The 16,780-nt window shown below is 33.1% G+C and overlaps 2 protein-coding genes and 1 non-coding gene across 4 annotated transcripts; 2 read left to right on the forward strand and 1 right to left on the reverse strand.

Annotated features, from left to right (window-relative positions):
* The first annotated feature begins 2,413 nt into the window (after nucleotides 1–2,413).
* On the forward strand, nucleotides 2,414–2,485 carry TRNAQ-UUG. Its single transcript has one exon. It is a non-coding gene; the product is annotated as a tRNA-Gln (tRNA).
* Nucleotides 2,486–2,721: 236 nt separating this feature from the next.
* Nucleotides 2,722–7,371, forward strand: LOC101219818 (chaperone protein dnaJ 10). The gene is made up of 10 exons (XM_011659010.2): nucleotides 2,722–3,004; nucleotides 3,167–3,226; nucleotides 3,313–3,395; nucleotides 3,542–3,695; nucleotides 4,271–4,400; nucleotides 4,651–4,809; nucleotides 4,918–5,096; nucleotides 5,294–5,374; nucleotides 5,676–5,819; nucleotides 7,088–7,371. Exons 1-10 carry the CDS (start codon nucleotides 2,918–2,920, stop codon nucleotides 7,166–7,168), a joined length of 1,158 nt encoding a protein of 385 aa, XP_011657312.1. The 5' UTR covers nucleotides 2,722–2,917; the 3' UTR covers nucleotides 7,169–7,371.
* Nucleotides 7,372–7,533: 162 nt separating this feature from the next.
* On the reverse strand, nucleotides 7,534–11,964 carry LOC101220292 (F-box protein SKP2A). 2 transcript variants are annotated; one of them, XM_004144208.3, is made up of 5 exons: nucleotides 11,835–11,964; nucleotides 11,193–11,544; nucleotides 9,371–9,719; nucleotides 9,156–9,297; nucleotides 7,534–8,201 (listed from the first exon to the last, which is right to left on the reverse strand). In XM_004144208.3, exons 2-5 carry the CDS (start codon nucleotides 11,459–11,461, stop codon nucleotides 7,831–7,833), a joined length of 1,131 nt encoding a protein of 376 aa, XP_004144256.1. In that variant the 5' UTR covers nucleotides 11,462–11,544; nucleotides 11,835–11,964; the 3' UTR covers nucleotides 7,534–7,830. The 2 variants fall into 2 exon arrangements, with proteins under 2 accessions (XP_004144256.1, XP_011657314.1); XM_011659012.2 differs by lacking the exon at nucleotides 11,835–11,964 and adding an exon at nucleotides 10,107–10,156 and having other exon boundaries at nucleotides 11,193–11,379.
* Nucleotides 11,965–16,780: the final 4,816 nt, after the last annotated feature.

The raw sequence follows: 16,780 nt of genomic DNA on the forward strand, positions 1-16,780 counted from the left end.
TCAATTACAACATGAAATTAATAACGTTTATTTTTTGTTTAATCCAACTAGTGAACACACCTAGACTAGTGATATTAGAGAATGAGGAGTTGTATAGAGATACTCAAAACCATGAGAGGTCGATTTATGGATGCAAAAATATGGGGTCAAAGGCGTCAAAATCGTTTAGTAGTGAAGATGTCTAGACTCCTTCTCGAGCTTTCGAGAACAGGGATCATGCCTCACTTGACCAAGCTCATTCCACATCGTATCATGGAGATCAAACAGATTGCTCACCTACTACCAACTCTTGTTATAAATAACAAGACACATATTAATTCGATAGCCAACAACGGAATCGGCTTCACTTGGAACCCACAAGAGTCGATACTTCAAGTGGAGTATTGATTGAGTTGATTGAACGAGTCGTGTCAGTAGAGTGAAAGATAGAAGATGTTCAAACAGATTTACGGTCTTGAACATTGATGTGACTGATCGGGTCTTACATAGATCATATCAAAGTGATTGATCTTTCGAAAAATGAGTTGTAAGAAAGAAAGAGAAGATGAATAAAAATAGAAAGAACATCTGGAAAGAAACCAATATTTTATTTAACCAAAAGAAAATCTTGAATGAGAATTTTTTTTTAGAACTGTACCTTGGTTTGCACTTCTGAAGTTGCTTTTCAACCTTTTCTGCAAGATGCATTAATTTATCAAAATCCTTACACTTTCATTTCAACATGTTTAACTACATCAATATTTAAAGCATCAAGGAACCTGACCATAGTGTTTTCTTCATCCTCGTCCATATCCAATCTTTCTATCAATATCTTCATCTCCTTGAAATAATTATCTCCACAATCTTACTCCCTTGGCATAACACCTGAAGTCTTTGTGCACAATCTCTCAAAGTAATATTTTGGCACAAACCGACTCTTCATAAACTCTCTTAATTCTAGTCATGTCTCCACTGGACCCTCTTGTCACCTCCTCCTCTTAGAACACACCTTATCCCACCACGATTGTGCATACTCTATATGATGTGTAATAGAGATAGTTACCTTCTTCTCTGCAAAGAGATTATTACCATGAAATATGTTTTCTGCTTCGTGTTCCCATTGAAAATAGTCTTCAGGATTAGACGTGCCACGAAGTTTTGGCAATTTTCAAAACCTTGGTCTCCATGTGGTTGCTTTCTTTTCTACCTTGTGATCTCCTATTGTAAAAACCTCCACTTCCTCGTGAGTCATGTCGCTCCTCTCTTCTAAGCTCATCTACAACTAGGGGTGAGCATCGACACCATATTATATATGTATGTGAATATTTTTAAATGATATTTGAACCACTTTAAAGTATATGGACTAAAATGATATTTTAACTTAAAAATTATCATTGATTTAAAGCTATTTGTTCAAAAACCAGTGTATTATCATTTATAGACATTTTAGTATTACCTATGAAGTATTATGTATGTATATGAATATTTTTAATAAAAGTTTGGTACTTGAAAGAGTGTAGCAATAGAAGAAAGCACCAAAATTATATTTAGCCAATTTTGCCAGTGAGTCCTAGCAATAAAATTTGGACAATCACAAGGTTTTATATTTATACTGCATTGTAATTTTTAGGCTCAATTTTATTCTAAAAATTTGAGAGGATGACTATCCCAAACGCACCCTAAATATTTTAAGTTAAAATAACTTTCAAAAGAATAAATTTATCTGTAACGATAGAGTTTATTTCATGTTGTATTAAAAATTAGAATGGTACTATCACACAACAATGATTTGAAATGATTGAAATTATTTTTTAGAATTAAAAAAGGAACAAAATTAAAGCTTAATAATATTATTATTAAGTATACAAGAAAGGCAAAAGATATAGCTTAACTTGAATTAAAACTTACTTTCTCAAATTGGAATAAAGTATAGATACTTACTTACTACATTAACTTTTTAGTAGTTATCTTATATTATTGATATTCATAACACAGCTTATTTATGCATGGATGTATCATGTGTGGGGGAAACAAAATCTCTTTTCTTTTAATATTTTTAAAATAACTTGCACATCAATCATTAAAGTTGCCTCTTTTACAGCTATAATTAATGATTATGAGAGATGGAAAAAGTTGCCCCTTACGAGGGTGCACACTGTAAGGGGACCATCATCTCTTAAGCTTCTTCTCTTGTTTTAAGAAACCAACATTTAACATTACAATCTTACTTTTATTCACATATATTTGATACATTAAACGTATATAAGTATATAAGTGTGTGTTCAAATTGGATCTTCGAACCTATATAGTTATAAAATTCATAACAATTAATCAAAGGTTTAATTTTAACATAAGTTTATGCAATTAATTTTACCACTGTCCTCCACCAACTTTTGCGATATTGTAGATTTCTAAATTCCACTATATATGAATTGGTTCTATGGTGTAGTGGTTAGCACTCTGGACTTTGAATCCAGCGACCTGGGTTCGACTCCCGGTAGGACCTGTTATATAATTTTTAATTTTACATGGGGATAGGCCCAAGCCCATATAAGAAAGGGCCCAAATCAGTAGCCGACAAAACAACAGTGTAGACGTGGCGATATAGAAAGTAGGAAAAAGCAAAAGTGGAAAAAGATAGAGTACTTTGGCGGTGCATCATAAGCGCCACCATGTTGACAGTTAAAAAAATACTGTTTGCTCCCGCGAAAAAGCAGTTTGCTTTGTATTAGTTTATTAGTGAAGAACTGGAAAGGCACGAGAAGCTAGTGGGCGGTGGGGTGGGCGAAGCGAAGCCAACATCCTTCCATCACAAATGGCCCTATTTCTCTCTCACTCTCTCTCTTACTTTTCCCCATTTTTTCTGCTCTCAACTTTCTACTCCCACTCTTGCTGGACCTTCCTCTGCTCTAGATCCCTGATCTAGGTCCTCACCAAAATGGTGAATGATACTGAGTATTACGACATTCTTGGTGTTCGTCCTTCTGCTTCTGAGGAGGAGATTCGTAAGGCTTATTATCATAAGGTTCGTTTTCTCTGATTGATTGTTTTTTTTTTTTCTTTTTTTTTAAGGATTTTGAGTTCTGTTCTGTTAGTTAGTTGATGGAAATTGTGATTGAATGGCAATGGAATAGGAATTGTTTGATTAGTTTCATGTTTGAGACTTGAGTTGATTGTTCTTGTTCAGGCGAAACAAGTCCATCCGGATAAGAATTTGAATGATCCTCAAGCTGCTGAAAGGTTTCAGGCATGTATACGTTTCATGTTTTGCATAATGCGGAACTTTTCCCCAGCTGCTGAAGTTATTTGCTGTATACTAATTACTTTCCGCAGGCTTTGGGTGAAGCTTATCAAGTGTTGAGTGATGCAGTCCAAAGAAATGCCTATGATAGGAATGGGAAGCATAGTGTTACTAGGTTAGATCTCTTGGTTGAGATTCATTTGTATATGTGGTTTTCCTTCATCCACGCTGATGTCATTCTTTTTAGTTAATTGGTTTCTTCTCCTCCGTACTGTTCTGTGCTGTTCTTTCTTTTGACATTATTGGATTTGTGATGTTCAGGGAATCCATGCTTGACCCTACTGCTGTTTTTGCACTTTTATTTGGAAGTGAATTATTTGAGAACTACATTGGGCATTTAGCTGTAGCATCAATGGCCTCATCTGAATTAGAGAGCGAATCTGGCAATCCAGAGAGATTACATGATAAGTTGAAGGCAAGTATGCCGTATCGTGTTTACATGTTTCATTAAGTGCATATCTTTATACCTCAGATTTGTTTTTTAGTTTTAACACTTGCAGAGTGGCAGATCAAACTATAGATCTTTTGAATAGTCTCTTATATACTAAGCAATGTTTGCTTGTAGTATAGGGTTGTCGCTTATAATATGCTTGCTACAACACTTTATTTGGTAGCCAATCCTTCTCTAAACATTTTTTTTATATCTATAAGCAATCTCTTGGATTATAAGGAATTCTGTTCCTGCCCACCACACTCTCTTTCGTTTTTTGTTAATTTTTTTATTCCTTTTCTAGGTAGAACTCTCAGGAACATGAATCTATTTTCTTATTTGTTTCTCCCTCTACACATGTTTGTCTCTTAAATTTGAAAAGATTCCAAAATCTATGAGAGGCTGTAGTTTTAGCTTCCCACAAAATTAGCACATAACATCGGACTCTTCCATGCTCCAAAAAAGGGATGTTTATTTATGTAGATAATATGTTCTTGTGTTCAAGACTCACTTTCTCTAAACCATCTCCACATCCCTGATATGCAACCTATCTATTGTAGGCTGTCCAGAAAGAAAGAGAAGAAAAACTTGCACGTATACTTGAAGATTTTCTTAATCAATATGTTCAAGGTGATAAAGACGGATTCTTACAGCATGCTGAATCTGAAGCTAAAAGACTTTCTGATGCAGGTAAGAACTATTATATAATATGGCAACTACGCTCTTTCTTTCTCGCCCTTTTCCTTTCAGATTTCATTTAATTACTAACGTTGACTGTCTCTTGTTGCAATTCTTGTGTTATTCTACGCAAGAATGTTATGTGTCTAGCCATGTGGAAACACACCTTAATAAGATTGGAACTTTCTCGAAAGCTTATTGATGCAGGAGCCATCTTGTATTTTCTTTGATGATTGTAGTTTTCTCTATCTTGGACATGCAGCTTTTGGCGTTAATATATTGCACACTATAGGCTACATTTATTCGAGACAAGCAGCACAAGAGCTTGGAAAGAGAGCCATTTATCTCGGAGTGCCATTTGTGGCCGAATGGTTTCGCAACAAGGGACATTTTTGGAAGTCACAAATAACAGCTGCAAAAGGCATGAAGATCTCAAGCTCACACTTGGTCTTCTTCTTCCCATAGATGATTGAGTATTCTGCTTTGATATTTTGCTACTTAATAATTTCAACTATTTATATGTATCCAGGTGCATTTCAGTTGTTACAACTTCAAGATGATATTAGCAGGCAATTTAAAATGGATGGGAGTGGCCCTGGAACTGATATTGAATCGCATATTCAAGCGAATAAAGACACATTCCTCAATTCTCTGTGGAGGCTTAACGTGGTTGACATTGAACTGACTCTTATAAATGTGTGCCAAATGGTGAGATCTCTCTTTCTCTCTTTTTAAAACTGAATATTTGGGAACTTATCAAATTATCCAGGGAAGTTGGTTGCACTTAGTTATGATTCCTAGGCAATTAGGACTTAGGAAGTATTGGTACTTTGATATTGAAAACAATAAATTCATTAGTTATTGGGCCCAGATAATGAATGTTTGTTGTCCAATTTATTCCCCAGGTGCTACGGGATACTACTGTTAGAAAGGAAGATCTAAAAGCTCGCGCTCTGGCACTGAAGGTTCTTGGAAAGATATTCCAGGTTCAATATTCTTTCTTGTATTTATTGATTGCCAGAGGCCAAACAACATTTTTTTCCCATTATTGAAGTTTTCTTAATTTTACTAAAATTTCGTTGATGCCCCACAAGTTCTGGCCGTTTTCATGCACGGATCTAGTGATAATGGTTTTTAATGGATACAGTGTCCTCTCTGATGTCAAAGTCACACCACTATAAAATGCCGGGATGTTCTGCATTTTTATGATGTATTTTTAAGAATAAGAGTGATAGTGATCCGAGTTTTTAACGTCTTGTTTTTAAAACTACTTAATGTCTTCATCAGCAAGAGAAGCAGGCGCAAGATAGTGGTACGTCAAGAAAGAAAGGTGCTGCTGCAGTAGATGACGAAGGAACGAGTTCAGAGAGCAGCGATGATGAGGATGATCCCCGAAGACCTCTGTCGTATCGAACTCCTTTTCTTACTCAGGCAAGTACATCAACTCTCTCCTTTTCCATTCAAAAGGGGATCCACTTTATCTTTTGAAACTTGCACGGAAAAGTTTTGCTATCATAATTATGGGTCAGAATTAATCACCAAGTTGACTCTTTTGGTAGCTTCTATAGACTAACATTGCTAACCGGGTCGCTGGCTTTTCTTCTTAAGCTCATACAATACATAAGAAATACAAATACGATCAACTTAACCTGAATGAGTATGGACTCGTTCATTTTCTGTCTTTTGAAAGTATGACAACTTTTTCATAAGCTTTTTTATCTCTCCAGTTGTCTCGAAAATCCTAACACTAGGCGTGTTAGAATAATTGGACTAAGCTGATAACTCAAACTACTTAATTCATATTATATAGATTGGATTAGGTTAGTTTCAAATATAACCCAAAATCCTACCATGTCCTTTAATTTTAGACTTAAATAATCAATGTATATAGGGATTTACAAGCCACTGAAAAAGTAACTCTATGGTTATGTTAAATTACACTTCTAATTTTGTGTTTAAAAGTTTTGTTTTTCCTTTGAAACATTTAAAATTATAATAATTAGTTGTTATCATGACATTTTTAGAAATTCCTACACCTACTTCACACAAACTTACAAGTTTTAAGATCTCATATTAAACATGTTACTAACAATTTATTTAATTTTGAACTTCTCAAATACTTTTTGAAGATTTGTTCAAATTCAAAATTATTTCGACAACTACCATTTCTTTACAAAAATTAACTTTGACATAAAATTGAAGCCTCATATTTCATAAACATATTAACTACAAACTTGAGATTTCAAGATTTAAGGTATTGAAGAGTTATTAGGAAAAGTTTCAATTGATTTAAAATAAATCAGAAGAATAGAAATTCTAGAAATAAAAGCCGTACTTTTCTATTATAATAATTAATGATATAAAGTGATGAAACCTTCTACCACCAGAGAAGAATATTATATTATATGTCACTATTGAATTGAATTCATGTTGGTAAAATACTATACCTAGTCTTCTTAAAGTTTTGCATCTTTTGATTTTCTATGCCACTAAAGGATATGTTTCAATTGCTTTTCAGTTGATTAAACTTAGAAAGTTTATTTACTTTTCATTAGTTTCTTACTTTCTTCATCTGTAATTTTTCTTTCATTAACCCAAAGATAATAATAATAGTACTTCTATTTGATTAAACTTTTGGACTATTTGATGGGAAGGACGGTCACGGTCGAAGTGCTATATTATTTGTTCATGTCGTGCAGGGTATAGGTAGACTCTTCAGATGCCTCTGTAACCCAGCATTTGATGTTGACGATGATGAAATTGTGTATAAAAGCAAATGATAAATATATATGTTGATGAAAGAAGGTTTATCTCTCATCTTTCAACAAGCATAGAAAGGCTCAAAGCCTTCAATTGTGTTGACAAATGATGTGGTTGAACTGAAATCAATGATCTCCCATTTTGCTACAAGTTGGCATTATGTACAATCGACGTTACTCGTTCTGTTAACAGTTTCATGAAATCACAGACCACATATATATTATTTTTCTCCAAATGGTTGCAAATATAATGAAAACAATGGCGCTATAGTTTGTTTGATAAGAAATCATATTTCAAGTCAGGTAACTTATAACCACGACCATCCAAACTGCTGACATTTCTTGCTTTTCTAGTAGTTCTTTTCCTACTTAGATGAAAGAGTACGTTTTAGTTGTTAAGTGCTCTGTTGCAGTTTTTTTCTTTACCAAGAGTCTTACTTATGATATTCAAGGCATTTCCATAGATTACCAAGCATGTGTTCCAAACAAATATAGGCTTGGCATCTCAATGTCCTTAGGCTACATATTTAGAGACGAAAAGAAGAAAGACCGAGAGACTTCAGATAACAAAGTTCTCAAATGTTCAGATCCAAGATCCCACTCTTCCGAGGAACAACCACATCATGATTTTCCGGAAAAGGGTAGTCCTCGAGTATAATAATAATCTAAACTCGCTCTCGTGTTCAATGAGCTGAATGAAGAAAAGCAGTTGCCGCACGGTGAGCTTGGACTGCACAAGCACAGTGCACAGAGATCAAATTTAAACAGCCACTCATGATGAGAGAATGGCGACCCGAGCAGGTGTGGAGAGCTGGAAATGAATCACAGACTGCTTGAACAGCAGGGGGAGTGAGAGCTGTGCATTGGCTTATGTTGAGAGTTCGAAGACCATCATCATCATTCTTGCCTTTCCCTGTTCCCCATTTTGTGGGTTTGTTCTTTATACAGCTATGTGCCAAAGAGTACATAGCTCTGTCCGTTATGTTTTGACAATAGTAGAGGCCAAGGGACCTCAGATGAGGACACATATTTGCCAAAGCAATCACACTATCATCTGCAGATGAGCCAAAATAATCAACTACATTGAGCTACACTATTATAAACTAACCACTGTTCTAAAGTTTTAAAATCATCATTTCCATCAGTCATAAAAGAGTTTTTAACAACAATTAGAGAGAAGAAAACACGCTGAAAGTTGAGACGACTATTCTGACAAAATAGCTTTCACTTGCCCTCAGTTATGCAAGAGGAAACTCTCAAAAAATGGAAGTTCAGATCTGAGGGATTTCCATAGTTTCGAAGAATTTTTCTCATAACCAAGACAATGAGAGTAGCTCAGGAAAAGGCTTCTCCATGAGCCACTCACATAAAATCATGGGAAATTGCCGAAGGCGAGTGTCACACGTTTTTCATTTTGCATGTGTGAAGTGTATCGGGTGTATATTATTAGTGTAACAACTGTATCAAATGTACCCGTACTATTTTGGTATTTCATTGGTTAGAGCCTTTCTATCCATTTTTGTAAAACGTAGTACCTTTGAGCTTTGAGCCTAAATTTTTAGAGCTTAATTTGCAGATCAATATGCAAGAAGCCCAAAAATCATTTACCCCCTCATCAAATACAAAAGTGGTAACATTGAGTTTGAACCCATGAGAAGTGATGCTATTTGGTTTCCTTTCTAAGGTACATTGAAGAAAATCATGATTTTGTTTCAATCCATCAATTTCATGGAGCAAAGGGCTTTGCTTGGCAATAAAAATCAAATTGCTGGTGTAGAAAAAAAAAAAAATCATAGATTTAATGGCAACCAGAGCTGGAAGGAATGGAAGAGTATAAAGGATATTTGAGGTTAACAATACACCTTTCGGGAGGGCCATGTGTAAGGGTAATTTGACTAGTTGGCATCTGTAATGGTAGGGCTTAATAGTCCCTCCAGATCAATATCGTGAGTCAAAGTTCACTAAATATAAATCTACAGAAATCAGGTGATCGAGTTAAGAGATGTACCTGTAATTAGAACACAGCCACACAAGTCTAGGATTCGAAGATCAGGACATCCATACGCCAAACTCATCACACCCACATCAGTCACATTTTCACACCATCCAAGATTTACAGACTGCAAATGATTACAGTATTGTCCGATAGCCTACACATGAACAAAAGTTGATTACATCATTCATCTTGAAACAAGCTAAACTTGCTTAATCTGTAGTTTGTACCTGCAATGCAGTGTCAGATGCAGCCTTGACACATCCACAAAGATTAAGAACTTTTAGCTTTCTGCAATAACTGGCCAGATAAGCCAGTGCAGTGTCACTGAATGCAGTACAACCACTAATATTAAGTCTCTTAAGATCACGGCAACCATGAGCCAGAGCATATAACGAGAGATCACTGAGCTTGAAACTTTTGCTCAGGTCCAGGACCTGCAGATCATGACAGTAACTAGCAATGGTCTCAACAGCATCGTCGCCAAGCTGGGGTTTATCTTGGCGCAAGATTAGATTTTGCAGTCTTGCAAATTTAGGAGCAAGGGATAGGACCAAGTTGTTCATGTTCTTTTGGCACCTGAAACAAAAAGGGACACCAACTAGCAATTAACTAAGTTGTCTATTCATTTTCATGTCATCAAAGATGTCCCATCAGTATATCTTTACACTCCATTTCAATTAAAAACAGAGGCTACTGAACAACTTTCCTTGCCAAGCATATATCTTAATATAGCAAATCACTATTAAAGTACTTCCAACAAGTTCTAAGTTGATAGTTTAAATTCATATAATAATAATGATGTACTTGAGTAGCATGCACCAGTCAAGGGTACAAGAGCTTAATGTGGTGCGGCCTACATAACATCAAAATAGATGTCATTCATTAGACGTATAAATGTCTAAAAGTAAGAGTTTATCTTTCTGGTATTAAATGTCTAAAAGTAAATGTTGAAGCTATACTTACAAAATAAAAGTCATAAGTTTGTAGCAAGAAAAATCAAGCTTGCACCGTTCCTGATATGTTTATGATTTATAAGTCAACCTCCAAAGACAGAGTTATCACATAGCAATGGGAGAACTTAAAGTAAGTAATTGATAACTATGGAAAGTTAACCATCTTCTTTAAATAAAGAGTCGAGCAAAGATATTATACACCAAAGTAATTGGGAAAAAAAAAAGTTTTTTCTATCCTAACAAACTCAAGTAAAAACCAATTCACTACTACTCGTTCACGTCCTCAAAAAGGTAGCAGAGAAACGGGATCACTTGAATTGAGATACAACTACGTATTTTCTGAAGGCTTTTATTTTCTTATAACTACGTGCTGATGCGCCCTATCAACTTTAGAGGGACTAGGACACAACAATATATTGACGAAATTTACATAATATGGTGGACAAAGTTAACGATAGGGGACAATATCAAAACCCAAAATTTCTTGTTTGCTAAATAACAGTGTATTATTTTTAAACATATAAAATCAAAGCCATCCAGATCAACTGTCACCCTTCCCATCCAACCAAGCCTTTGTATAAATTATTGTGATTCGAGGAATTAAGTGATATAAATACTACAAAATAAAATACTAATAAAACCAGAAGGAAGGACTCCAAGTCATCATATAATATGAAAGTGAAACAATAACACAGGGAGAAAATCAATATAAACAAGATGCCGAACTGAAAATCTTGGACGAAACGACTAATAAGTAATAACAATACAATTCAATAAGATAAGAGTAACATAAGAGATCAAAGCCTGGTTGGATAACAAATTAAGCTTTTAAACACAACTCCCACCTATGATCTCTTTTTGTTCTATTATCTACTTTTCACAAATGTTCTCAAAATCTATGCTCAAAGAATACTTTTAAAAAACTTTGTATAATGTTTCTTCAAATGTTTTCTATCTGAGAAAGACAAAGCCATGGTAAGAAATTTGTTTAACAAATTGTGAGAAAACAAGCAAAATTTTCAAAGGAAAAAGTAAAACCAAATAGTAATCGAAGGCATCCAAAGAAAGGCATCCAAAGCAAGTCAAAAGGAAGTACCATGAGAGGGAAAGATGGGCAAGGCCAAAGCAAATAGCATCCCTCCATCCACGACACACGCCTGAAGCTACAATAACAGTTCGATCATCAACAAGCGATAGTATTTGCAACAGAAGCTCCATAGGAATATCTTTCCATCCTGCTAACACCCCACCATCCATTTGAACTCCTTTAGCACCAACGTCCATTCCATCACCAGCAACAAGCATCATGGGTTTCTCAAAGCACAAATTCAAATCTTCAGTCCTCAAGTTTTCTTTACCAACCATTTCACTCAAATCCCCCAAACCTCCCGTAACCTAAAACTTACCAAAGCAGGCTCAAAATATCAGAATCTCGTCGCTTCTACTGCCTGACACAAAGAAAGGGAAGATAAAAAAGCACAGTAAGAAAGAGAAGAGTGTAACAATATTACAACCCTGATGGTACGCTGTTTGGTTTCAAGGAAAGGCAGAAAAGAGAGTGACCGAGATGAAAAGAAAATAGAGTGGTACTTCCATGTCCGAATGGTTGAAAACAAAGAAGAAACCCGCAAAATATACAAAGAAGAGAAGGTAGGAAAAAGAAAAGATCAAAATCAGAGAAAAAGAAGAAGGGCTTAGGGGGAAACAAAAAGGAAGAAAAGGAATTGAGAGCGATTACCTGGGAAGGATAGAAGATGAATACAAAGAGATTCCCGTAAGCAAAAGAGGTGAAACGGTCTATAAAATAGAAGACACGCAAAAGAGAGAAAGAGAGGGGGAGAAAGAGAAAAGGTCCGGTGGCAAAGAAAGGGCAATGGAGATTGAGCCACGTGGAAAGCATGAAGCGTGCGTGTGAGGATGGGCTTCGGGAGTTTCAATGGGACCCACTTTCGTCTTTTTGCGTAGGAAAAGGAAAGGATCCATTTTATTGAGTTTTGAAAAGATAAAAAAAATAAAAATATATATCCTTTCTACTTTTATTATTATTAAAAAGATTAATTTCATTTTGTATTATTTGGGAAAATAGAGTCTGAGTTGTTTGTGTGTGTAGAAGGTTCGATGTGTTCAAAACCGAAGCCGCACTCCAAAGCAATTCCTTTTTCATTTCATCCACAAACCAAAATGCACCTTTTCTTTTTAAATCCCTCTCCTTTACCTTTTTATCATACCCCCCTTTTCATTCTCCCTTCTTCCACCACAAACACTTCCTTAACTTTTTAACTAGCTACCGTTCTATTTTAGTCACTAAATTTTGTATCTTGTTCCACATTAGGTAAAACTTAAAATCATAGATGATTAAAAGTGGTCATCTTAATTGGCATCATAGTCATCCAAATATAGAAGTCGCCTCATCATTTTGTTAAATTGTTAGCATAATCTTAACGGTAAAAACCTTAATACGTTCTTTATAAAAGTTCAAAGACTAAAACAAACACTTGTAAAACTTTAGGGACCAAAATAAAACAAGATACAAAATTTAGGAACCAATATAGGATTTAAACCTAATTATTTGTATGGACTCTCTAGAATTCTTGAAACAAACAAGGATGCTTTTCTAATAGTGTGGGTTACTCACTATTTGTTGATTTGTTATGTCACAAAAACAATAATCTTGATCATCTCGCCTAGGACACTTCATGTGATGTGAATTGACTGAAAATACTAACAAATTGATGCAACGCAATTATGTCATGGCAGACATTCAATTTGGCAAGTCTAACATTGAACGTCCTTCGCTATCTAGGGAAAAATAAAATAAAACATTTGAAATATTAAACAAAAGTGTCTCGTGAGTGGGGGTTTTCACCAACATATTTAGTAAATACATTTTAACCATAACGTGTGTTGCTATTCTTTTTCCAAAACCATGCTATATTAATAGTTACGCATTCAAATAGTAAAATCATTTCCTTTCAAATCATTCATAAAAGTTCCTATCGCATAGGAATACATTCCTCATAACGCATACAATACTTATTTGGGTATATTCTGTTTGAAAGTTTAAGGACATTTTTGTGTAAGTATTCCTCGTAAAGTTCCTATCGCATAGGATTTTTTTTTTTTTTTTACCCAAACTACAAAGTTTAATCTAAGTAAATACCTTTAGAAAAATGAATAAAAAATAGAGACAATGATGTTTTTGGAAAGTGAGAAAAGGACAATGGAGGGGGGAGGGGTATCTAGTATTGTTCTATGTCCCATGTTAAACATGGGACCTTCCTTTCTTTTATTTTATTTTTAAATAAAAGATTCTTAAAGAGATTTTAGAAAAATTAGCATATTATAGTATTTTGTATTTTATAAATGTCCTAAATATAATAACATTTCATTTCTTTTTTCTAGAATGATGTGATTTAAATAATTGTTGTAAAAAATAAAGTGATGAGAAAAATATTGACAAAAATAAGTTAGCAAAATTGTGTACCCAATACATGATTTCTTTAAGTCATGTACCCGATTCACTACTTCGATCGCATGTGTATAGCTCACTTGCAAGTGTGGCAGTGTGGACTGCCAGTTGTTCACCATGCCAAAATCATGTACCGAATACATAACTTCAAATGTGATGTCGTTTACCCATTCCATAACTTGAACGTGAAGTTTTGTTCCTTTATATTATGTTATATTCTGTTTGACCTTTCTTTTAATAACAAAAATCAACAAATAAGGAAATAAAATTAAGAGATTGAAAACCCTACCTAACTTCCACTCCCCTTTTCCCTCCCCCTCCTTGCTGTGAAACAAGACTAGCCACAACCCATTTTCTTATTTCTTCTTCTCCTTCAAGCTTTCCATCAATCAGCTTCAGACCTTGAATAGGCCAGTGGCTTCGCTTGACGTGCGTGATGGTGGACAATCCAAATCGATGTGATTTCACGGTAGACGAACAACAACAATGCTTTCCTTCTCTAACGACAATTAATTCTTAGCATCGAACAACTTGTTTTTATATTTTTGTCACTTTGGGAGTTAATTTGACGCTTATCCATAATATTTCGACATTATTTTTTAGTTACTCACTTTGTGATGGCTCTAAATATGTAGTATTTAGTGTATTTAGATACCAACCGGCAATGTTTTGAGTTGTGTTGCGTAAGAATAAGTGGTATAAGACTTTTGAGACATTTGTTGAAAATTATCATTTAAGACAAAATACTATGATAGATATTGAATATCAATAAATATTTATATATAAATCGTCGTAAAATAATCAATTATGACATTTTTATTCACGAGTTATTTATTAACTTACGTGGATTAAAGAACTAAAAAAAAGTCACAGAAAATGATAATAACATTTTGTAAAAGTCGTCTAAACCTATTTTTGTAGCTGTATTTTCTTTTATCCATCTTGCTTTTATTTGTAAAGAGAACCATTTTCAATTTTTGGAGAAATCTTCCATAAATTTATAGGTTTTATAAAAAATAAAAAAAAAACGTTTTAGGGAGTTTATAACTTACATGCTTTATTTGATAATAATAATAATATATGTAAAAAAAATGAATGGTAATGACCTGAAAAAGTAAATAAAACCTTTTTTTTGTGGATAAAATAATAGTATACTAAATTATTCATGTTCAAGATATATAGAAAAGTTTAGACAATCGAATAATTAGACATATTTATTTAGATTATATGTATAGAATAAATTTTTAAAAATAATATTATTTTAATAAATAATGAAAAAATAGGGGGGAAAGAAAAAGATTAGACAAAGTTTTGTCAGCGATTTTCATTTAAAGAAGTCTTTGACCGAGTGGTTTTCCACCGTCAAATTTTCATTTATGTCTTGGGTTCAGTTTTCCGATGTTTTCCCTTTTTTTGTGCAACTTAATGATTTTAAAATTACTTTTGTTTTCAACTTTTAACATTTTTCTAGATTTCCATTGTTAAACTAAATTGTCTTTTGTAATATATAACTTACATAATTTCAGTCTAAAGTCTATGATTTTAAATGTTTAACAATAATTTTTAAAAAATAATTTTAAATTTTACATAGGGCTTTTCGAGTATTTATTATTATTTTATATGTTTATAAACCATTTAAAACATGTAGTTTGACACATGATAAAGAAAGTTAATATAATATAATGGATTGTAAATACAATTATATTGAATACATATACAACTGTCGACTCAATTTATTTTTTTAATATAACATAATGGATTGTAAATTATAAAATATTACAAAAAAAATAAATATATAAATATTTCGTTAAATTACAAATTTAGTGTTTTGGTTTTCATAAAATTATAGAAAATAGTCTTAAACTATTTACCAAAGATAGTCTTAAACTATTTACCAAAGATTTTCAAATCATAAAAACTATATGAGATTTATTATAGAAAATAGTCTTAAACTATTTACCAAAGATAGTCTTAAACTATTTACCAAAGATTTTCAAATCATAAAAACTATATGAGATTTTATCAAATGGTAGAGACTAAACTCTTCCTTTCTCAAAACCATACAAACTAAATATGAAATTTAGCCAAAATTTTAAATATAAATTATAATCATATAGTTTATTGTCAGTTAAATCTTGGTTGATAAATAAGACTAATTTTATGGTTTATAAATATATAATATTAGACATGTTTAAACATTCTCTTAAATTTGAATCAAAATTTTTAAAATTTTGAATATTTTGAATTTGCTAAGTAAGGCGAACTTAAAATATAATTGTCTTAATTGTATTCCTTGTATAAAAATTTCAAAATTGAGATTTTATACCAAGTAGACCCTAGCCTCTCACCACAGAAAATAAGATAAAAAGTAAAAACCTAACCTTTAATCACGATTGTGACCACCAAAGTCGTCCATTGAAATAGAAACACCAATAGTTAAATAAAGAGATATATAAGAGAGAAGAGTGTAGAAATAAAACCTGTAGATTCAAGGCTTTTAACAAATACTATTATCGTTATGAAGATAGGGAATAAATTTCTCATAATAAAATGTTGGGTTAGCTGGAAAAATATTAGCATGTTTGACACGTGAACTATTCAAAAAAAAAAAAAAAACTTGTTCTGTCAACATTGGAATTGAAAACACATTCAACCACCATTAAATAATAAATTAGGATAATTTCAAATATGAAATATATGGTCAAAATCAAGCCTTAGACTTAGAAAGAGTCGTGGGTTTCTCCTCCTTTTCAGTCTTTTTCCAACTACACCTAATATACCAATATTATTGATGGAGAGACTTGAGAATAATTATGGTTCTCAATGTTCAATATAATGAGAAATAAAATATATGGTAACATATGATTTGTCATTTAAAGGGGAGGATGTAATCATGCATGAAGGAAGATTGTAACTTTGGATTTTGAGGGATAAATTTTTTAGATTTATCTACTTGACCTCTTGTGGGGAAGTCTCCATATTTTTTTCTTAAAAATACCTTTAAGGAAGAATAGTCAACCGATTAAAATATGTATAGTCAACTAAAATTTAAAAGTTAGTGTATAAACACACACACTATTTTTAAGTGATTTTGAGGGAGACAAATTTACAAATGTTAATATTTGTATAGGTTGTAAAGATTTAGTATAGATTGATTTTAACTTCATAACAATTTGGCTTTTACTTTTATACATACAAATTCGGTACCATAATAT

Source organism: Cucumis sativus, chromosome 6 (genome assembly GCF_000004075.3).
Source record: "Cucumis sativus cultivar 9930 chromosome 6, Cucumber_9930_V3, whole genome shotgun sequence".
Classification (NCBI taxonomy): domain Eukaryota; kingdom Viridiplantae; phylum Streptophyta; class Magnoliopsida; order Cucurbitales; family Cucurbitaceae; genus Cucumis; species Cucumis sativus.